Here is a 12,745-nt window from a genome sequence, read left to right as displayed (position 1 = left end):
CTCTCTCTCTCTCTCTCTCTCTCTCTCTCTCTCTCTCATTTTCTTCCCCCTCTTCCTCCCACTTCTCTATTCTTTCTCCCTCTTACCCCTTCCTTCTCCCCTCACTTCCTTCTTTCCCTCTTTTCTTTTCCTCCCTCTTTATTCCTGCCTATGTCTTTGAGTCTGTCCCCAGGCCGCCCCCCTCTCTGTGGCTGCTTCCTAGCTCCCCCATTGTAAAGGACATTTTCATATCCCTTTGCTGTCACCAGACTCGGGACAGATCCAGGGCTGTCGACCTGCTCCCCACCGAGGCTGGGGACAATCGCCAGGGCGAAGTTGTTGGATAGCATGGAATTTTGAGGAAGCCGCTGCCTAAGGGGCCAGGATCTGGTCTTTTCCTTGAACTAGCCGGTGGATATTTTTGATTGACAGCTAAACACCACACTTCACCAAGGGCAAAGGAATATTTATATTTCTTACTGAAAATTTTCCGATTCCCCTCTCCCTGCCATCGCCCCTTTCTAATTGAGATTCATTTCTAATCACCCCATAAGAAGGAGAAGGGAACGAGAGCGGAGAGATCACTGCTCGAACTGAGGGACTATGCCGCATAGCCAGTGTGAGAGCTCATTCTATCCCCCCATGCGTCGAAAATCAAGCCCCGATCCACCGAAATAGAGAACTCCTTCGAACTGGGGGCATATTGGAGGAGAAAGGCGGAGTAGCAGGGAGTGGGCCTACAGACCTGGGGTTCCTTCTAAGATCTTCCCTTCTCTTCTTTCTTTGTCCCCAGTAACTTTCTTGTGTTCCTCCAACTCCCTCTGTCTCTGTCTCTGTCTCTGTCTCTGTCTCTCTCTCCTCCCTTTCTCAGTCTTCCCTTTCTCCCTCCTTCCCTCTTCTGGTTATATTTGCTCCTGCCATTCCCAACAGAGAGGGGTCAACAGAAAAGAAAATCATCCACCTCCCTTATTTGGTCCTATTCTGGGGGAGACTGAGGAGAGATAGGGTGAAATGTTACTCTGATTTGGGAATCCTCCTCCCATCTCTGTTCAAACTTAATCTCTTTTGCTCCCCTCCCCTCCCCCTCCATTAGATCCTGGGTCTCCTCCACCGTGACCCTGAAATGTTACCCTCCTTTTTCTCCTAAGTCGTTCTATACCATTTTCTCTGTGCCAGATCCGACTTGCTCTTGGGGGCACTACTCCAGCCCCAGACTTCTCTTCCTTCATCCCTGGCTCCCCACACATCGAATTTTTCTATGCTTGCCTAGCTTTCTCCTTACCTATTTCTCTCTACAGGCAGACCAACAGAAAGACAGACACACTGACAAATAGATACAAGGAAGTAGCATGCAGAAGGGTCATGGGGGTAGTGGAGATGAGCATACAGATCAAATCATAAGAGAAAGAGGAATGGGGAGAATCAACTTGTCCATTTGATGTAAATAAAGCTGCCTACCTTTCCCACGAAACCATATTACCCCCTCTCCTTGACTTCTGTTTATACCCCTTGAAGAAATTGCCTTCTCCCAACACAGCATTGCCTTTTTCTCGTTCCAAAAACAGCCTACACTTTTATTTAATGAAAGACACATTTATGAACAATCAAATGATCCTCATAAAAATTTTATTGACGGACGTAAAAACAAGCTACTTGCCGACGACCAAGGGCTCTCTCCTTCGTGTATCTCTGTCTTCTCTGTGCAGACAGACAGAGTGACTTTTCTTGGGGGGGGGGAGGTTGGGGAGAAAGAAAACAGAACAGAAATGCTGGATTAGGCGAATCCACTCAAGTTGTGTAGGCTTCTCCTTCACTTCTTGAAGCTAGGAAAGAAAGATAAATAGACAGAGACAATAAATTAAAAATAAAGACTCCTATTTTATCTATGGTAAAAGGAAAGGATTTCCGAGGCTACACAATCAAGGTTGAAAAAACTGGATGCATAGTTTCTACCACCCCTTCATTGCTGTACCCCTCTTCTCTGTCACAGTTTTGGGGTGTGCAGTTCGGATTAGGAAAAGACCCCCTTACTTCCTGTCCCATCTCCCTGGGTCTCCTCACTCTCTCCTACAGTGATGAAGATATTGAAATAGACACAGATGTATATGCTATTAAAAAAAAAAAAACATGTTTTAAGCCCCACGTTAAGAACTGACAATCGCCTGATCTCTGCTCGCACACAGACTGCGGGAGCATTGGAGCCGACAGAGATAGATTACGTCAAGAAATAGTTCCTCAGCCTTACCTCTCCCATCTCCTCCCCCTTCAGGGCACCTTATTCCCCGCCTGGAGCTGGCAGGGGACTGGGACTAACGGATTTGGGGGAGGTGGTGAAATTTTTTCACCTGGATAAAAATTATGGGGGGATAGGGCGTCTTAGGGGGTGGCCTTGAAGAAGTGCTGGGGTATCTCTAACGAGATGCGAGCTATCCTGGAGAAGAGAATGGGGTGGGGGAGGCCCGTTATTTCCAGAGGTTTTTCCCCCCCTCGGTAAAACGCAGGTCCCGGGGATCAGCTGAGGGCGGGAGGGGGGGTGGGTAGGAGAGGGGGAAAAAGCAGGGGAAAAAAGCCCCTGCGCATTGATCCGCGCCGTATTTTTGGGTAAATACGATCACGTGGGGGTCGAAGAGCCAATAGGATGCGGGGAAAAGGCTGGAAAAATAATTACCTGCCTTGATTGTTCTGTGAGCAGATAAAAAGTACATATACAGTTCATACAATAATCTTATGTATGTAAAACCCTCTAACGATGTCGGCGACGGGACCCATCAGTAACTATTACGTGGACTCCCTGATCAGCCACGAGAATGAAGATCTCCTAGCGTCCAGGTTCCCTGCCACTGGGGCTCACCCCGCAGCCGCCAGACCCACCGGCTTGGTCCCGGACTGTAGCGATTTTCCGTCCTGTAGCTTTGCCCCCAAGCCGGCAGTGTTCACCACGTCCTGGGCTCCGGTCCACTCCCAGTCGTCTGTCGTCTACCACCCCTACACCCACCAGCCCCACCTTGGAGCGGACACGCGGTATATGCGGACTTGGCTGGAGCCCCTGTCCGGGGCCGTCTCCTTCCCCAGCTTTCCAGCTGGGGGCCGCCACTACGCCCTCAAACCCGACGCCTATCCGGGCCGCCGGGCGGACTGTGGCCCGGGGGACGGCCGGAGTTACCCAGACTACATGTATGGCTCTCCCGGGGAGCTTCGGGACCGGACCCCGCAGGCTCTCCCCTCCCCGGAGTCGGACGCGCTGGCCAGCAGCAAGCACAAAGAGGAGAAGACAGAACTGGACCCGAGTAAGTTGGGAGGAATTTTCCTTTACAACCGGCACAGGAGGGGAGGGGGTGGGTAGGAGAGCCAGATTACAACCTCAGAGAGAGGGGGGAGGACTCAATAAAAGCGAATTACCTTGGGGGGCTTTCAAGGACCGGAATGTCTGGGGAAATGTGGGGAGACAGAACAGGGTGAGGGTGGGAGAGTGGAGAAGGGGCAACTCCTCACTTGCTTTGGCTTTCATGAAAGTCCGGCCCTGACCACCACTTCCTTTCCATCCCAAGCTTTTAAGAGGTCTATCTTCACTTTCCAAGAAACAGAGGCAGGGCCAGGCATTGGGGTGAGGGCAAGGTTCATTTTCTAGTTTGAAGTGGGGAGGGGGAAGAGGTGAGGAAGATGGAGAGAGATGAGAGGAAAACTCCCAAGGGGAAAAGAATCAAAGCCTCCCCCTACCCCAGTCACCCCAGGGCTCCTTTCTCCACATGAGGTTCATAAAACAGAAAATTGTATTCACTTCCTTACCACCACCATCAAGCGAAGCAAGGAGATAAGGGATCTTAACTGGGATGGGGGGTGGAGAAGAATAGGAAGTTGGAGGTGTCAGGGTAGCCAGAGTTGTGAAACAGAAGGAGATAGAAGGAGCAGAGGTCTATACCACCTTAGCCTTGAAGAAGTGTGGTTGAGAGAAAGCTGAGGGAGGACAGAAAACAAGGGGTTCGATGATAGATAAGCATCTCCTTATGTGAGTAGATTGACTATCCCTGCTCAGGGCACTTTGGACAGTGAAAGTACAGAATAAGATGGGAGGACAAACTGGGCTTGGGATTGGAAAGGGGTAAGCAAGAAACAAACAGGGCCAAAGTAGGGGGAATGAATGAATGGAGCTTCTGGGGAAGCAGTAGTAAGGTTATCCTGTGTCCCTGGGGTAGGAGCAGCATGTGGGGAGATATGAGAAGGAGGCAGCAGGGCTCCCTTCCTAAAGACTCAGGGAGGGTTAGTGATGGCTCCAACCTAGGGCCTAATTATAGCTCTCTGAAACATTTCCCCTTGTACCTCCCCCAGCCACCTCAATAAACCTGAAACTGGAGGCAAGCCTTTCTGAAAGCTTGTCTTGGGGTTGGAGCAGAGGAGGTGGAGAAGATGATGAAACTAAAATTGGGGAAGATAGTTAAACTGAGCTGTCCCTGTCCCCTCCTCAGCCAGGGCTGGGAAGAGCTATGGTACTCTCCAGGAATGTTCCTGAGTTCTGTCTCCCTAGCATCATCCTGAGAATTCGCCTCAGCAGGGTTCAGATCGTAGTGGCCAGAGCAGGGAACTAACTGGGAGAGAGGAAGAGAGCTGGGAGTTAACTGGGGCACTGAGGCTGGAGCTGGGACTGGTAGCCCTACTAGGCAAAGGACTTCAGGGTCAGGAAAACAGAGCTGCTGAAATTTCAGGACTTGGTGGAGGGCTGAGAGGGGGGAGGGGGGAACATAGGGAGGAGAGGGACTTCGCTATAAAAATAAAAAACAAGAGAGAAGCGTTTATGGGCCTATGAAATAGTTGGGAATTCGGACTTTTTATGAGGATATTCTCGAATTACTTCTGGACCTGGGAGGGTGAGGGTGGATGGCAGGGGGAAAGGACCATGGGTTTGGATAGCTTGGGATTTCCTATAGCTTTAGGTGTGGGACCCTAGAAGGAAAGATATGATTAGGGGAAACTGAGAGCAGCCCCAAAATAATAAAAATAGCAATAAAAATGTACTCAAATTCAGGTCCACTTATGTGTGTGTATATACATGTACACACACATATAAATATATAAGTATTATTGTATTAAAGGGCCTGCAGCCTTTTGGTCTGAGACTAGGGTTGGGGTTCAGGACTTGGAGGTGGGGTGGGCTTAGAAGGAGGTGAGCTGGAAGGAGACCCTGACCCTGCTCTGTGCCTGGCTTCCTTAGGTAACCCAGTGGCAAATTGGATCCATGCTCGCTCTACAAGGAAGAAGCGGTGTCCCTACACCAAATACCAGACACTGGAACTGGAGAAGGAGTTTCTGTTCAATATGTATTTAACCAGGGACCGTCGGTACGAGGTGGCCCGGGTCCTCAACCTCACCGAGCGCCAAGTCAAAATCTGGTTTCAAAACCGGAGGATGAAGATGAAAAAGATGAACAAGGAGAAAACCGACAAGGAGCAATCCTAAGAGCCAGCGACCCTGCTGCAGCCGAAGACCGCGGCACCGCCACCAAAAAACAACAACAACAACAAAAACCACACACACAAAAAATACCCCAACCGGGGCAGGAGTGAGATCGAGAGAGCAAGCAATCGAGGAAGGGAGAGAACGAGCGAGAAAGCGAGCCAAAAAAAAATAAATAAATAAAATGCGGACCACCTTATAAAAAAAGAAAGAAAGAATGAAAGAAAGAAAGAAAGAAAGAACGAAAGAAAAATGTGATTTGGGGGAATTTCAGTGTTGAAAATTTGGTGTTTAGAGTTAGTTCGCCCAAGCGACGAGGTGGCGGGGAGGAGGGGAACCGTGTTCTCTCCTCCAGCTCAACGGCATAGCTCATACACACATACACACACACAACATGTGATTTTCTTCCTCCTTTCTTCAGAGAAGCCAGTACTTGAATCTCTATATCTCTATTATTATTATTATTATTATTAATATTATTATTATTATTGTTATTATTTTAGTATCTTATTTGGTTCGAGTCTCTCTTCCCCGGGTCTGGGGCGCCCTGCGTGTAGATTTTTGTACAACAAGAACAAAACAAAAAACGAAAGAAAGAAAGACACAAAAGGAATAAAGAAGGAAAAAGAGAGGCCCCGCAGCCAGTGGCCCCGCAGCACTAGCAGCCTGGGCTTAAGCTGCAGTCGAAAACCGAGCAGGGCTCCCTTCCTCTCTCTCCCTTTCTCCTTTCCTCCCTCCCACCCTCCCTCTTTCCCTTCCTCCCCCCTTCCTTGGAGCCAGGGCCAGGGCCCGAGCCAGAGCCAAGGGGAGTTGGCTCGCTGGCCGCCTAGACGGCTTTTGGGGGGCTTGTACATATTCGTGGGTTCCCTTCTAGTCACACAAAAGTCCTGTATTGTCGTTCTGTTTGTTATGGTAGAACAGCTCTGTGTTAATATATCGAAGTCACTTAAAAAACAAGACATCCAAATGCATCCAGACCTCTTTATTTCTTCTTCCCCCGCTTTGGAATTTGAGGCAAACCTTCTACTCATTTTGGGGGGTGGCGTTGGGAGGGGGCAGGGTGCAGGGATGATGAAAACGGAGGACGAAAGACAGCCTGACTGGGAAGAGCAAGTGACTAGTTTTGTTAGAATTGGGGGGAGGAGGGGGCAGGCAGGGAGACCAAGAAGGCCAGTCTCTTCTACTTACTTCTAGCCCGCTTTGGCTGGGGCACGGGGGTGGGCGTGGGGTGGGGGTGGGGAGACATGCCGTAGAATGTTTGCCCTTGGCGTAATGAATTGTAATAATTTATGACTACATGAGATCGGAGGGGGGTGATAGGTGAAGATGAAAGTTGGGTGCTGGGAGAAATCCCAACCTGGATCCTTGCCTAGGAGAGTGCTGGCGCTTCGAGGAATAGTCGAACGAAAGGCAGAGAAGGAAGAAGAAAGGATGGGGGCAGTTTCAGGTTCAATCATTGGATGGGGGGTGATAGTGAGAGAAGATTTCAGGAAATTGGGGGGTGGTAAGGTGAAAGGGAAAGGCAGACTGAGGTAATGAAGGAGGGGAAGGGAGAGGGAAGAGAGGATGAGGAGGAGAGTGAAGTGCAAGTAGAAGTGAATTTCATTTCGATTTTCTTCCCTATGTACCATTCTAATTCTAAAATGTCCTTTTTATCCCTGTGAATTTTACTTTGCACTATTGTTCTGGAAGGGGTTGGTCTCTAGGAGGTGGTGGGAAGGTGGCTAGCCTGAATTCCTCTGGGATGTGGTGTGGTGGGAGAACGTTTTACGAAATGTCCAGGGTCAATGAGATCTTTTTATAAGGGTTTTCATCAGGTCAGGTGAACCCAGAGTATCTGTCTGAAGAGACCCCCCAAAAATTTAATTTGCGATGGCCAGAGGACATGTGCTGAGGGCACCTTACTATTAGGAACTCCTTTCCTTAAAAAAAAAAAGAGTTTTCATCCAGCTAATCAGAAGCAGTTCTGAGCAGGCAGGGACAAGCCTCGGTCCCCAGCTCAGCTCCCCTTTTCTTGGAAATCCCCCAATCTGGAAACTATTAAACTCAGCTTTCGTGAAATATGGACCTTTAATATCTCGAGCTGTCCCATTCTGGTGAGGGTGGTGTTAGTAGTGGACTTGTCTTGATGTGTCGTGGGTCATAAAAATTAATATAATCTGGGAGCCACCCTTTGTCCATTTCCCTCTCCCCTCCCAAATCAAATCACTTTAAAGGGAGACAGAGAGGACTTTGGACATCAAGAGTTTCTCCATATCCTAAACTACTTCCAATAAACACAGCTTTAATCCAGGCAGGATGAAGAATGTTAAAAGTTCTATTTTTAATGAATAAAGTTTGAGGAGTAAAATCTGACCCCACAAATTTATCTTTCAGGATGAGGTTTTCCCACTCCACCCCCAAACAGCTTGGTTTCCCACATTCCTGAAGCCCTTTTTTCTTGACCCTTCAGAGGGTGCTTTGCTCTCCTGTTCTCCCTCCTTTCTCTACCCCAGCTCCACCATCAACACCTTGTCCAATTTCCCTGCCCTTGTTCCTCTGCTGGGATCCAGTTTCATCTTTTATCCTTCCACCAAACTTCATTTGAAGAAAGTCTGCTCCTTGATCTCCCTCTTTCCCCCACCCCAATCCCCTAGGCCCAGAAGATATGTGTGTTCCCCTAAAATCCTTCCTATAAAGTATCCACTAATCTTGTCGTATTTCCCTCATTCCCCAGGGCCCACTCCAACCCCTCTGCTCCCGCCTCTCTTCTCTGCATCTTCCATCTCCGTGTGACTCTGGCCTGGAGCTGGCTTCCCTGCTCTCTCTCAGGAAGGAGAGAGGGAGAAAGAAAGAGAGACAGGGCTAACAAGAGACAGTAACTGGCTCCTATAAGGCTGGGTTCGAACTCAGCAGTGCTGTGTCCCGTTATAACCCTTCTCCTAATCCTTCCTGGGGCACCCAAACCCAATTTTGTGATTTAATTTACTGTAATTTATGGATTTTTAAAATCATCTGTGGGAGGTGAGGGGAAGGAAGGACAAGTCGGGGGGTAGCGAGCTCCCTCCTTCTCTACCCTTTCCCCCCTCCCACATCTTCCCCTGTTCCTTTGTAAGGCTAACAAAACCCTAAAGGTTGTTCGACTTCGGGAAGCAACTGATAGGTACATTTCCGCAGCTCCAAAATGCCACTTTTATGGCTCTGTTTGTCTCCTTGAGCTGGGTCCTGAATAGGACTGAACAAAACAGCATCGCTGAGCTGGCTAGACGTCTGGGCTTAATTGTTTTATGGTTTAAATAAGGTGGACGCTCTTTCCTTTGAAATCGGATTATAGGAATGTTTTGTCTACGGGGCACAGAGAACAGGACCTCACTGGCTGGAAGTAATGGGGGGAAGGGGTGGATTAAAAACAAGGAGGGGGGAGACCACAGAGGATTCAATGTCCCACCTTAGAGCCAAGCCTTTGGAAGAATGGGCCAAGAAAAGGGACAGAGAAGAGGGTAAGGACCGGGATATGGGGGAGGATGTCCGAGTGTGCATGTGGATGTGGATGTCTGAAATGGGATATGGTTTAAAAAAAAACCAAACCTAAATTCACACTGAACTAAGCTCAGAGGATAAGGTTTGGATGTGGGGGAAGGAGTACAAAATAACAACTATTGGAATTTTATTGGAGATATTTATATTAAGTGCTTAGAGACTGGATATCGAGAGATCCGGAAGCGCCATTTCCGACCTAGCACCTCCAATTCCCTCACACTATTCTTGAGACTTCTTACCCCTAACCTTTCCACATTATTTCTAACCTGAACCTAGCACGAAGAGCCCGCTGTTTCTGTTTGTACCCCCCCCTTCCCCAACTGTGTGCATTGATGCAATTGAACGCTAGGTGGCGCTGTTGCTCAATGTTAGAATTCACTCTGCGGGGTTTGTCCTACGCTAGCTACACTTTAGAACTGTTGGGGGGGCGGGGGGGAGTGAAGAGGAATCAATCTTAGCACCACCACACAAATCTAAACAAATATGTATAAATTCTCTCACCTATGATTTGTAAATTAATATCTAATGCAAGCTGGAGAGCGAGGGCCTTCACCCTGTCAGGGAACCCTCGCAGTTCTGTCTCCGAGGAAAAATAATCTGTTTCCACCAGGAGATAAGAAATAAAATAGACTGCATAATTAAAACACAAACCCAGGATGACCCGGACAAATAGACATAAATTCGTGGTACCAAAGGGGGGGGGGGAGGACGGCGGGCAGCACGGGAGAGAAACGCATGGCAAGGAGAGAGTGACGTCCAAACATTTCCTTTATTACTAGCCTAGGATAGCCATAGGACCCAACTAAATGCTCTCTGTATTTTAAAAGAGAGAAATCACAAAAGCTACAGTCTATTACAACCCGGTGCCGGCCCATGACTCTCGAACCCACACCCACACGAACACACACACACACACACACACACACACACACACACACACACACACCGCTTTGCTAGCCGGAGCCTTCTCGCTCACCACCCACCCTCGGGGGATCCAGTCGCATTCCAAGACACAAAGCCAGAGAAGAATGCGTTTATAGCGGTGATTTCTCTGGACCATAAAATGTCGAGAGAGATATTCTAGCCCCCCCTTAAAAGATAAGGCAAAGACTCTGAGAGCTGATTAGGTTGGCCTGGCCTCCTATGGGGCAGGAAGGTAAAGTATTTATGACATTTCCCTGGAATATTGTCCCCCATAGTCCCCTGAAAACTGTGGAATTCCAGAAATATCTCATTTTCGGGAACCTGCTGAGAGGTCTCTAGAGGGAGAGTACCCACTTATAATGCACCCCTTCTCTACATGCATCAGTTTTTCCTTCTCACCCTAACAACTTCAGCAATCACACTTTCTGATCATCTTCTCTTTCTTCCCAGGCTTGGGTTGGGTGTGGGGAACTAAGAGATCCTATAAGCTCCTTCAAAACAGGCACCTTTCAGAAAAATTTCCTTTCTGCCTTTCTCCCTCCCCAAATGTGCTCTTTTGGGTTGCTGGGGTATGTATGGTAGGCGGAAGGGAGAAATGTTAGTGCTGGTGTAGACCAAGCTGAATTAGTTTTATTTTGAGTATGGTAGGAAGGGGATCCCAGAAAATATCTGGGTTGAATTTCTGATGGAGATTTTCCTATACGATGATACAGATTTTTCATAGAAAAGTCTTTTCGAGGTCCTTCCTTTCAAGGCAATAGAATTTCACATTTTCAGGGTTTTGCTGGCACCATATTTCCTGAAGAACATTGTAAAAATGGAAGGAATCTGAGAGCTCCGAGGTTATTTCCTCAATAGTCCCTTTCCTTTCTATTGGGCACTCCCCATTCCTTTCTCCATTCTGAGATCATGCTTTTGGGAGGGGGCAAAAAAAAAAAAAGACAAGATTTTCAGTTCTTCCCTTATACAACCTTAAATTTAGGTGGAGAGAAAAAAAGAAAACAAATTTCTTTGATTTGCAAAGGTTTCAAGGTGGTTCTCTGTATTGTTGTAAGTTGAGTGAATATACATATGTATGTGTGCATATATAACATACACATATGTAAACAGCAATTATGTACATATATAGTATTATTACATATATTAAGCATTCATATGCCAAAAAGTATGGTGTGTGCACAATGCTACGAACATAAAGATAAGGAATGAGTATGGTATATTGTGTAAATATACATACATATAGAGATTCCTGTCTTGTGAAATTCATATAGACTATATATATATAATTTGTATTTCTCTCTCTATATATATAAAGAGTATTGTATATATAATAGTTTTATAATAACTTCATATGCAAAGGTGGAAAATAGAAGAAAGCCCGTTCCTGTTCTCTGCCTTGCTTCCTATACACAAAGCCCACAAGTATTTTTCTCTCTGATTCTCTGTATATAGCTAACGCTTCTTATAGATGTCTCTCTAGCCAGATGCTAAGTGGATTGCAATTCTCTTTTCAATGGAATTAACTTGAATTTGTTTTGGGCCAGGGGGGAAGTGGAAAGAATACCCTAGAGAAAACGTTGGTAAATATATACAGAAGCTCTGCTGACAGTTCTCCATCCCATACCCATGGTTGTGTGAATAGGTCTGGAATGCAGAAGGGCTGAAGGAGAAGAAAGGAAAAGGAACAAGTCTCTTCCAGAACCAGATAGTTCCTGTTTTATTGGAGGAGGAGGTTATTAAAGAATGGGTGCTAATTCCTATCCTGAAGTCCCCTCCAGTTCCCCCAAAGAATAGTCTCCAAAGAGCAGATGTTTGGGGAGCAGATTTAAAAATTAGGTTTTAAAGTTAAGAAAAAGGCCAGAAGATAAGAGATGATGGGGGAGAGGGAGGGACAGAGGATACAAGATAGGCCTTTTGCCTCCTTAAAGAAGAATAGGAAGGACAGCAACAACAAAACCACCTGCAAAGAGGCGTCAGAAAGCATCCCAGAAGCCTAGCTTCATCTCTGCCATTTCTTCTCTTTTCAGCAGTGTGTGTGTGTGTGTGTGTGTGTGTGTGTGTGTGTGTGTGTGTGTGTGTGTGTGTTTGGGGGACAGCTATAACATACAAACTATCTACCTACTTTCTCCACTTCCTTTGGCTTTTCCTTGGACATCATTTTCTTTGGTAAGGAGAGTTCAGGATAAGTTTGTGTGTGTGTGTGTGTGTGTGTGTGTGTGTGTGTGTGTGTGTGGTTTTATTTTTTTTTTGGTTGTTTTTTAAACCAAAAACCACCCAACACTCTTTATGGTCAGAGAAAGGGACCTCTGTATTTCATCCTTGGAATAATCTTAAACATACCAGTTCCACTGAGCTACCCTTTGCTCAGGGTTCTAGCCCTTTGGGAGAAAAGGAAAGAGTTCGCCATTGCACATGACTAGGGATGCAGGGTATGTGTGTGTGTGTCAGGGGTAGGAATATTGTAGCCACTGTTTTCTCCCTACAATTACCCTGGTTAGGGGATTCCCTCTTTAGGGTGGGGGGTTTGGCCTCCATCTCCTGGTGACCCATTCTTCCTCCTAAGGTTTCTGTACCTGTTGAGGTAACCTAAGCTGACCTGGTAACATGTATGCATCTCTCTTTTCTTGTGAAAAGGCTGAAGGGAGAGAAGGAAGGGGGTGGAGGAAAAGGCACCTTCAAATAGGAAATCGCACCTTGAAGCATCGGCCCCTCGCTGCTAGCTCTGGTTTGCTCCCCCCTAACACACACACACACACACACACACACACACACACACACACACACACATACACACATACACACGCGTATCCCCATCCCTCCTCTACCCCTCCCTTCCTCCCTCCCCTTCCTCCTTCTAGGTCCCCCCCCCCCAACC

General features: G+C 47.3%; 1 protein-coding gene across 1 annotated transcript; it reads left to right on the top strand.

Annotated features, from left to right (window-relative positions):
- The first annotated feature begins 2,558 nt into the window (after positions 1-2,558).
- HOXC9 (homeobox C9) lies at positions 2,559-5,901 on the top strand. Its single transcript, XM_044677611.1, has 2 exons — positions 2,559-3,266; positions 5,186-5,901. The coding sequence occupies exons 1-2, from the start codon at positions 2,729-2,731 to the stop codon at positions 5,428-5,430; spliced, it is 783 nt and encodes a 260-aa protein (XP_044533546.1). The 5' UTR covers positions 2,559-2,728; the 3' UTR covers positions 5,431-5,901.
- The last annotated feature ends 6,844 nt before the right edge of the window (positions 5,902-12,745 follow it).

This window comes from Gracilinanus agilis, chromosome 5, assembly GCF_016433145.1.
Source record: "Gracilinanus agilis isolate LMUSP501 chromosome 5, AgileGrace, whole genome shotgun sequence".
Taxonomy (NCBI): domain Eukaryota; kingdom Metazoa; phylum Chordata; class Mammalia; order Didelphimorphia; family Didelphidae; genus Gracilinanus; species Gracilinanus agilis.
Note: the sequence above shows the minus strand (reverse complement) of the source record. Positions and strands in the feature narration are given on the sequence as shown.

Excerpts from the sequence above, each read along its gene's own strand:
- HOXC9 (XM_044677611.1), top strand. The coding sequence starts at position 2,729 with ATGTCGGCGACGGGACCCATCAGTAACTATTACGTGGACTCCCTGATC. Across the intron at positions 3,267-5,185 it reads GAAGACAGAACTGGACCCGA|GTAACCCAGTGGCAAATTGG; the intron begins GTAAGTTGGGAG and ends TGGCTTCCTTAG.